At 49.6% G+C, this 10,552-nt stretch overlaps 1 protein-coding gene across 11 annotated transcripts in view; it reads left to right on the top strand.

Moving 5' to 3' along the window:
* CPEB1 (cytoplasmic polyadenylation element binding protein 1) overlaps nucleotides 1-10,552 on the top strand; it is a 92,329-nt gene that overhangs the window by 68,812 nt on the left and 12,965 nt on the right. For all 11 annotated transcript variants that reach the window (XM_047737571.1, XM_047737565.1, XM_047737566.1 and 8 more), the window contains one exon: nucleotides 10,199-10,425. In XM_047737571.1, the coding sequence (XP_047593527.1) occupies nucleotides 10,199-10,425 (227 nt within the window). The remainder of the gene's footprint in view (nucleotides 1-10,198; nucleotides 10,426-10,552) is intronic.

Consider the following 10,552-nt stretch of genomic DNA (forward strand, 5'->3'; position numbering starts at 1 on the left):
GACCTTGTCCTCACTCCCACGGTGTCTCAGGAAAAGACGGAAGAGCTCACAGAGGAGGTGGGCACCTGTCTATGTGCTCCACGTTTGACTAAGGCACTATCTTTCACTGACAGCAGGTCGGGGCGTGGCCTTTCTTTGGCTCTGGTCTGTCTTAGCTACAAGGGTCCTCTGGAAAGGTATTACAGCACATAGAAGTGCAGGAGGACCCAACTTGGGTCTTGGAGAACATGGCTTGAAAGTTACTGTGAAATTGGGCTATTAAAAAATAGCTTGGACCCAGCCAAAATTTCTCTGGCTTCCATACTACTTGAATGTCTTGTCTTACAGCTGTTTGTCTCCAAAGTGGGGATGGATTTATTTCTCCGCCTTTCATCTCAGGTGTTAGTGACAAACACTGCATGATTCTGTGGATCAAGGAGGGACTGCAGTCTGTGGCCCTAGCATTCACAGGGACCAGAGAGCTGCCGTGGTGGTATGATCTGGCTATGGGCAGGGTTGGTGTGGCTCTTTCTTTCTGAGGGTTAAGGATACACTCATCCCTAATATCCATGATGTCTTTGAATTTTGAAACTTTGGTGATAGCCATCCCTCTTCTTTCTCTGAGCTCAGGCCCTTCACGGAGAGCTCACATGAGGGTACTGCCTCCTGGAGTAGGGTGTAGCCCTCCCACCAGCCGGCTGCAGCGCCAGATCGGGCACCCTTGCCAGCAGTGCGGGAACACGCAGCCCACATTCCAGTGCCTACACTGCCTTCCCATCTGAAGACCAACTAGCTCATTTTCTTCAGTGGGGAGGAGGTATTTCAGCTCTGGACAGTCCGGGAGTCATGCTTGCAGACAGCGTGGCACTGGGCTGTCCGTGTGGTGCACAAGGTCCAGGCTGAGTCCTTGGGCTCTGCTTGGTGATCTGTTGCCCCAGGCCCCCATGGCTTTACCTTTGACCATCTTCTGCCGATGTTAAGTATTTAGCAGTTTTGGGTGCATGGGTAGAGCTAGCAGGGCTCTTGACTGAATATCTTGGCTCACATTATTCAACAAGCATTGAGTCCTGGCTGTCTGCCACGTACTAGGTTATTCGTCAGTGAATAAAACCCCCATGGCTGCCCAGGGGAAACCGGTGAGAAGGTGTACTAAATGCCGCATGGTAGTGGCTTCATATCGCTTTCATCAAGCACGACGGGCACTCTCATTTTCTCCCCTAGGAGATACAGATGTGTACAGAGAGATAGCTAGGTTTCTTTTTTTTGCATAGGGACAACCCTTCATTGGGTTCTCAGCATGAGGCTGGTACATGGAGACCTTTCTCAGGGGACTAGGGTCCTTCTGTTACATGGGTTCCATTGGCCTCAGAGGCCTGCTTGGTTCCACTGGAGGTGGAATCTGGTTTTGAGATTTGTGTCAGTATTGGTTTGGATATGGCACTTTGTGGGGTCCCTCTCTCTAGACTATGCCTACCCTGAGGCCTCACCTGTTGCTGGGAAGGAAGCCCTTTTAATGTTAGGAGTGGGTGTTTCCCTTAGACCCCAGGGCATGTGTCTGGCTCTTCCATTGTCTTCCTTGGCAGTGTCTTAAGTCCTGTAGTGGAGGAGCAGGGCTCTGAAAGCTATCCCCAGGAGCTCAGGATGGGGGATGGAATGCCTAAAAACCACTAGTTACCAACTGCTTCCCACACACAGTCTATCACGTAACTTTAATGCCTCCACAGTCCTGCGAAGTGGGTACAGGCATTACTTTTGTTGTAAAGATGAGGAGGTAGGCTCACAGAGGTTGTGAAGTGCCAGAAATCACACAGCTGCCGGAATTCTACCCAGGTCTCTTTGGTTCTAAAACTCTTGTGCTTTCTGTTACACCTGCCTTCCTGTAAGCAGAACTCGAATATGTGGGATGAGAACATGTGTTGGAGTATCTCCGTATCAGCCCTGGGGCCGTCCTGCCAGAGGGGCTGTGTTCCCTTGCTGAGGCCACTCAAGGCTAGGGTGTGCAGCGGACAGTTCTCACTGCCCTCCACCTGGGTCTCAGCCCATCAGCAGCACCAGCTGTTGGATTGGTCTTCCTGATCCCACCTGGGGACCCTTGCATGCATAGTATTACTCAGCAGGAAGGGGGATGGCTGAGAATCTACTTTGGGTGGGGGGAGCTGGAAGCCAGGGAGTCCTTGTGTGCCTTGTACCGAAGCCCAGCAGACCCGAAGCCCCTAGACCAGATGTTCAGTCTGAGGATGCCAGAGGCATCTCTAAAGGCCCCTGTCCTTTAGAAGTCCTTCAGGGATTATTAACCTGTCAGCCTTCTCTGGTTTCTACCCTGACTGCTAACCGGTCAGGTTATGAATGGTAGTTCCTCGTACTGTTACTTGCAGGCTCCCTGTTGGGTGTGCAGGCTGGGTCAGCGTGGGATGAGAGGGGCACTCTTGGCATTTTGCTTCTGCTGCTGCTGTCCTTCCAAGAAGCCTTTCTGAGGTGACATTCAGCCTTCCTGAGGTGACAGAGTTGGGCTTCTCGTCCATAGAACATGGTCCTCCTGGGCCTGACCAGGTTCTACAAATCTAATTCACTTATCCACTTTGTCACTGTTCTGTCCCCAGCATGCAGCACAGTGCCTGGCCCCTGGCTTTTTATAAGGGTCTTTTGAATGAATAATGAATGCCAAGCCACTGTGCTTGTTGTTAATCCTGGGTACTTTTGAACTGTAGATTGGTCAAGGTCTCTTCCATTCTTCTGCCTCCTACTTGTTTTGATCAGCTGGATGGGTAAATTTCTTCAAAGATTAGTATCTCTGAACCTCCATAGCTTCTAAAGCATGAAGACACATATTTACAGAAGATTTTGTCGTTCACTAGGATGTGAACTCTGTCATGGAGTCAGGCAGTCTACTGAGGGGAGAGCTTTCAGTGCAGAGAAGAGGGAGGGCCTGCGAAGCAGGAAACAGTGCAGTGCCTCCTGGATGAAAAAGAAGTTGTGTAGGAGAGCGTGTGTGCTGACCTCCACCTCCACAGTCAGTGGAGGGAGTTGACACTTAGAAGACTGTCACCTGAGTTGAGGTGTGGTGTGGAGTTGAGGTTTGGTATAGAGTTGTAGCGTTGGGACTTACAGGCAAAGAATAGTCTGTTGTTATGCCTGGAATGACTGACGGCTGCCCTCCGCTTCCTTACTCTGTGCCTTCAGATGGATTTTGAGCAAGCAGCCTAGAGCCAAGGGTTAGGATTGGAAAAGAGGTATTCTCGGTATGTGGCCCTAAATCTCAGGCTAGAAATAATGGCCCCTGGTCTGGGTTTTTTTTCCATGACGACTCCCAGTAGATAGCAGGCATCTGACTATGATGTCTTAGGCCTGGTCTCTCCCCAAGCTGAGCTCAAACTCAGACACTGTCTTACGATACCCATATCCAGTGCCAAGCTCTTGCTGCCATTATTGTTGCCACCACCAGACTCGGGGTGACTTTGTACTCTTGGGGAAGGCTTCAGAAAATTCGAACAGTGACTCAGCTGTAAAAACCCACAGGAACTGGCATAGAAGGGTGAAAGTGGAGAAAGTTAACAATCGGTCTAAAAATATTACTGCTGATTTGGTCTCCTGTACCCTCCGAGGTAGCTTTAATGAGCTGGAACCCTCTGCCAGGTCCTCTCCTCCCCGTGACTCCCCGAGAGCTGAGCTGTCTGTCGCCGATGCCGTTGCCAGCATGCGAGTGGGGGTGAGTGCCTCTGCTCCAGAAAGCGAACACTGCTTTTCTTAGTCACTTGTGGAAGACCCAAGTTACATACACTTGGCCACCAGAAGCTCAGACTTCTCCAGTCCCCAAGTTGTGGAGTTGAGGAATAGAGCACAGAGGTCAGGGCCTTGGCCCCCGCTGAAGGGGGACTATGGAATTCTCGCCCATACTTTCCATCCCCCAAGCCATCTGGGTTAATACTCGACATCTGGCCTTGGTGAAGCTCTGTGCCCTGTGATGGGAAGTGGACTTCGAGATAAGTTACTGGCCTACAACATGAGTGACCTGTCACTTCCACTGGATTTAAGTTATGTAGCTTAAAGAGTGTCTTTTTCCAAAAAATGTACTTCCTATGTCAAGTGAGAAAGAGGGGAGCCTGTCAGTTAGCAGCTGTTTGGCTCCTTCTCTCCTGATTCTCAGCTGGTAAAAATCAATGCTGGCCACCCAGCAGCCTTACACCAAGGGAAGGATGGTCTCATGGCCTAAGCCAGGAGCAAGTCAGGTTCCATCTCTTGAAATGAGGTGCCATCTTCCCCAGAAGCTTTTCCTTTGATCTGTAGTTATTGACAGAACTACCTGGCCAGGCCCTGTGTGAGCTGACTATAGGACAGGTCACTCCAGGGCGTCTGACCACAGGTGACAGTTTACAGAAACCTGGCTCCTTCTGTGGGTTGAAGGAAATATCAGAACATCTGGAAGATCCTGTGCCTGTTCATACAAGATTTTCTTGTCTTCCCTGTATCTTCTAGTCAAACTCCATATCCTTAGCCCCTTCCACTGTAATGTTTGCAAGAAACTGCATGGAGGGGCTGATGTCACCCAGCTGTGTTAATCCCGGGGTCTTCTGATCTTAGGTCTGCTGGATGGCCTTGTCATCTTCGGAGCTATCAGTTTAAGCCCCTCACCCTTGTTCTTGTGTGTGGTTGGGACCGTGTTCAGTGAAGCACTCGGTCCTATTCTTCCAGACTGGCATATGGAAGTGTCTACCAATGGCTGCGAGGATCCCAACAGAGGGCAGGGAGGTGCCTCTGCTGTCCTGCCTTCCTCGAGTAGAGTAACTATCTTCTACCCATACCTATATATGTTTAGTTCTCTTTGAAGAAAGTATTTGAAACCACTGGAAGGAGTACTGTCACAAATTGGCTGTAGCAAGTAACTACTTCTGTCAGCCTCTGTTTTGGTGATGGGCTGGGATGAACTAAAATTTTTTTCCCTACTTCTGTGTTGTCTCCATGTCAATATTGTGTCCTTAAGTTGAATAACTTTTTTAGAAAGGGTGTAGCCTCGGTGAGCATACCAGCTCTAAGGGAGGCGAGGTCTCCAGCCTTCCCGGACTCTTCAGCAGATGTGGGTCACCTGCTCTCTGCCAGGTGTGAGCTAATTACCGTTGGAGGGGTCGGCATGCTTGGTTGAGAAGGCAGAACTTTGTCCACATGTGTGCCTGCAAATATTCATACACGTTCTGAGGTTTTAAAAAGCTTGTTTAAAAGAAGATTATTTCTTCTTATAGGCTAAGGCTTGAAAGGTACTTAATTATCACCCTCCCCCCCCCCACCGCCCCCGCTGGGGAATCTAGGCCCTATTTCTTGTGCTTGATTCTCCTTTTTGGGCTAGATCCAGTTACCTTGCAAGAGGCAGAGAAAGTCCAATGGGAATTGACTAGTTTTCCTTCATGTCATTAAAAAAAAAAAACTTCGGGAATAATTTCAGATTTACTAAAGTCTTAGTTACACAAGGAATACTTGTATTTCTTTTGTCCGGATTCTCTTGTTGTTGGCATTTACCTTTATCACTTGCGTGTTCTCTTTCTCTGTCTCTATATAAGTTCTTCCTGACCCATTAAGAACAGAGATGTTCTTATATAACAGAGACATTCTCAATTCCAGTCAACGCAAAGTTGCTACAACACTTTCATTAAACTGTTGTTCGTAGTCCAGTTTTGTCATGTGACCCGGTAGTGTCCTTCCTGGCACTTTTCCTTGTCTCTTAACCGGGGTCTGCTTCAAGCAGTAGGCCCTAGGTCCCTCTGTTTTTGCCCAGCATGAGCTTACAAAGTCTTCCAGCTGTCCCAAATATTTTTCATGACATTCAGCTTGCTCTAGTCAACATCTTTCCCGAAACTGTTACCCCAGTCTGTATCAGTCTTGTGTATTCTTTGCTCCTGGTTATTGTCAACTCCCTCTCTCCTCCCTACTCCCCACTGCACACCCCACCAATGTTTTCAGAGATCAGATTCTTTGGGAAATGTCCTATATAGCCACCGTGCTTTTGTTAGTTTAGGTATTAGTTGCCATTGTGCTGTAAGAGCTGTGTTTAACCTATAGTCTTTAAGTCAAGGGAAATGACATGAAAGGCTTTTGGGGTGTGGTGAGGGGAACTGATGAGAAGCTTGATGTAGCAAGCCTCAGGTTTTTCTAGATTAGTGCTTCTTAAACTTTAATATGCATGCAATCCTCCTGGGGATCTTGTTCAAAATGCAGGTTCTGAATTAGTAGGTCTGGAGTGGGGCCCACGATGCATTTTTAATGAGTTCCTAAAGTGACAAGGCCCTAGAGAAGTTTCAAGGCCTGGATGATTTAGATCCCAAGGCACTGACCTTTGGTAGGTGCGAGAGCTTTGTCAGTAGTTGATGGTCTTAAAGGAATTTGAATAAAAGGTGTTGAGAACATGAAGACAAAAAGATGTCAAGTCCTGGGTATTAAACAAAAAAAGGTAGCTGGTGAATGGTGCATTACCGAAGATCGAAGATCGAGCTCAGAATCAGAAGGAGCTGGGGCCCGTCCTGTCACTCACCACTAAATCCAAAGCTGTTACTTCGCCCAATAGTTGACCTTTGAGCCTTGGGTTCTCTTTTGTTCAGACGGGGTACTAGTACTCACTGCTTCGGATTTAGTGAAGATTACTTTCCTAAAGTGCTTCTGACAGAGCATCTGGCACATGCTCTGTGTGCAGGAAGTGGAAGTTGCTGTTAGTGGATGGTAGGAGCTTGGTTGAACCTGGTCCAAATTGTAGAACAGATGATTGACCGTGAACCATGGACACTTAAGGAAGTGAGTTCATTAGTGGCCAGAGTGGATTGTCATGCCATTTTCTTTTTAGACAGGCCTATTATCACATTGAGAGGAGTGCCGAAGACATAATTCTTAGCTTTGACACAGGAATTTGACAGAGTCTCAAGATATCTTTGCAGGCATGGTAAAAAAAAAATGCGTGTTAGCTGAGGTGGATGGATTTGTGGCTGGAGAACAGAAATACCAACACGGTAGTGAACAGAAGCTGATGTGAATGACAATAGTGGTCGCAGGGGCACCCATTTTGCTTTTTGACTCTTCCAAATAACATGTTTTTAAGAAACCTTGGGTGAAGACAGTTACTATAGCCCATCTTTATCGTCCTTGACGTCCCCAGACACAAACCCTTTGGGCCAGCCACCTTCTCTGAGCTTTTTTCTGCTGCTTTATGCTGTTTCCCTTGACAACTCCTGGGGCTCCCTACAGTACTGTACCTTTTTCTAGGATTGACACACAGTCCTGTCTTGTCTTTCCCTGGGGAATGCTCCCTCTGACTTGTGCATTTGTTGGGGGCTTTTCCTCCCCGGTGCTGCTTTGTCAAGTGAGAGAAAGCGTTCGTCCGGGCCTCATTGACCACTTACTTCAGCCATTCCTTTTGTTGTTCCTTCCAGTCTCCCCATTCTTTCCTCCTTTGAGGGTTTCAGGGTTTGTTTGCTTGTTTGTGTTAATCCCAGGCCCAGTTATCACCATGGGTCCCTTTAATATCCTTTTGGATGAGCTGTCCAGCTTCTCAGGCTCCACACATTCCATGTCAGCCCATGGCTGGTCACTGTCCTTCATCTTGCCATCCTCAAAGCTCAGTGTTCACCATCCCAGCCCCTCCTGTTTCTTCTGTCTGCCCCTTTGTCCCTCTTGCAGCTGTCAGCACACTGAAATGGCTGGCTTGCGTCTGCATCCACTGTGCTGACCTGCTTCTGTCCTTCACCTGCACCGTGTGACCCGTCCTTCGCCTCCCCTGCAGCTCTTGTCCCAGTTCCTCCTTCACAGCCCTGATGTCCTGTGTGGAGAGTGGCCCGTTGAGCGTAGACAGTCTCTCAGCTGGGCCCCGGGTGCAGGGGGCCGTCCTGTCAGCCGCCTCTGCTCCTCCCCTCGTGCCGTCACCGTGAAGTCTGTGTGCCCAAACTTGGTTTTCAAAGCTGTGTATGATGTGGTTGCTCCCTTGTTAGCGCCTACGCTTACTTCTGTAGCATGTGGGGGATATGCGGCCTCCGGGACGCTGGGACCAGGTTCAGGCCCGTGGGGACGAGCTGCTGTTCTCACAGATCTTTTATGCCAGGCTTTGCAGCACCAGGAAGGAGTTCCAGTAAGTCAGCAACCCACTGCCTTCTCAGGGCATGAGCTCGGGGGCTTGGATTTTGCACTGCGGGGACGCAGGTCCTTGTCAGGAGTGTTTGAGAAGTTTGACAAGGGTTATTTCTGGTGGATGTCAGAATCCAGCGTTGAGAGATACTTACGTTAAACAGCTATGGACTGTGCTTAGGAATGGCTTTCAAAGGCCTTAGTTAAAAGAATGTTTTCTTAAAAAACAAAGTGATAAACTAACAGACTCTTTGCTGTAGCTGGTGCAGTTCCCGCCCCCCCCCCCCCCACGTGTCTGATCGGCTAGAATGAGGTTGGCCGAGTGCATTCAGTGGTGGCTGCCATGTGGAGGGACTGAAATGCTCTTCCATGTGGTAGGAATGGAGAGTGGCACCTCTGCTTGGGACTGGGCTGACTGTTTTCTGGTGAATCCAGGATATATTTACCAGCATAACACACACACACACACATCCACAGTATCCCCTGTGCTTGGAAAGTTGAAGATCCGCCTACCTTCATCTTTGGGCTGCAGGAGAGTGGGCTGGTCTCCCCTGGCACACGCGTTCTGTCGTGAATGGCGTGTGTGCGTGCGGCCCTGAAAGTGTGCTTTCACTTGGCCTGTGTCTCAGAAGAGGCTTCTGCCTGTCGCCTGGGATGCAGCACAGCCCGAAGCTGGCATTCAACTCTGGCCACCTGTGTGTCACTCGGTGACCTGGGGTGGGGAGCTGGGCACGGCCACCAATTAATAAGCCTCTGCAAACACACACACACACACACACACGTGCACTTGCACATACAGACACAGGTGCACATAAACACACACATGGACTCTGCACACGGACACAGATGTGTGCGCACACACTGAAGCATGCACCCACCCAGACACACAGATGTGTGTGTGCGCACAACCCACCCACCCACACACACACATAGACACACACAGTGGTGCACACACGCTCACCCCCCCACACACAAACATGCACACACACACTCGCAGACACAGACACACATGACTTTGGTTTCACCTCACAGCCGTTTTGAGGCGGACATTTTCCTCTGTCTTTAGATGGAAACAGTATCAGATGAACGCTTCTTCCTCAGCTTCATACCACCATGCTCCATGGCAAAGCCCTTTTATTCTTTATTCTCGTGGGTAAAAGACACGTTTTCCTTTGGATTCCTTATGTCTTCAAGACCAAGGGTGGAAAGATGTGTCCCCTTCTTCCACTTTACCTCCCTTACCTCTTCTTGCTTTGGTTCACTCTTTCTTGATGTTTGGTAGTTAAATATTTATTGTGTGTTGGGCACTGTTCTGCTGAGCACTTCCCATCTGCTGTCTTAATTGTCGAACCCTCCTGACAAAGCTATGAAATAGTTGATATTCCACTCAGGATGTTCTGAGAAAATGGGGACTCCACGAGCTTCACCGAGCACACAGCCACGGAGAGGCAGTGTCAGACCTAGGGTTCCAGCCCTGGTTTGTCTTAAGCCAGTCTGGGCTTACACTCACTGTCCTTCTGCTCCCATCCTCAGTATCTGAAGTTCGGGGGTGAATAGGAGAGAGAGAGTACAGGCGAGAACTTTGCACGAGGGAGCTTTGCAGAAGAGATGGTGTGCTCCTGTTGAACCAGACTTGTGGGGCGTGACATGAAATTCTGTAATGTAGCTAGATACTCTTAGAAAGGTGGGAATTCTTCGAATAAACACATTGGCAGGCAGTAAGGAAGGAGTGTGGTTTGGGCTTCCTAGTTGTGCTGAAGGGGTCTCCTACGGCAGCAAGACGTGTGTATCCAGCGTTAATAGCAGCTGTGACCAGGGTTCCTGCCAGCACAATTTCCCAAATACTGACACTGACCCTTAAGTCTGGGTGGTCGGGAGCACGTCTGCTGCTGCTGCTGCAGCAAGAACTCTGGTCTTCAGAAAGCCGTCCTGGGGCTGCCTCTGACGGGGCCATGGCCGGTGTTGGGACGTCATTCTGCTCATCGCACTCTCCCGTGGTTCTGTCGTGCTTCTGTGGTGGTGCCTTTGTGTATCTTCTCAGGTGGCTGTGGGGAAAAAGGGAAGGACTGCTGTTTGGGAGGAAAACTAAGAGGTCACGAGATGTCTTTATTTTTTGTCTTCCTAGTACTGAGCATGCTCCATAACCCACTCGGCAATGTCCTGGGGAAACCCCCCTTGAGCTTCCTGCCTCTGGACCCCCTTGGATCTGACTTGGTGGACAAGTTCCCAGCACCGTCAGTTAGAGGATCCCGCCTGGACACCCGGCCCATCTTGGACTCCCGTTCTAGCAGTCCCTCTGACTCAGACACCAGTGGCTTCAGTTCTGGATCAGATCATCTCTCAGATTTGATAGTACGTAGCTTGTCAGGGAGTGAGGGGGGCAGGGCCAGTGAGCCTGTGTGGGAAGCGCGTCCACCAGAGTGCCGGCGGGAGGCAGAATGACGGAATCCAAGGAGGCCCCGGGGAACGTGCTGAGAAC

Source organism: Lutra lutra, chromosome 7 (assembly GCF_902655055.1).
Source record: "Lutra lutra chromosome 7, mLutLut1.2, whole genome shotgun sequence".
NCBI lineage: Eukaryota > Metazoa > Chordata > Mammalia > Carnivora > Mustelidae > Lutra > Lutra lutra.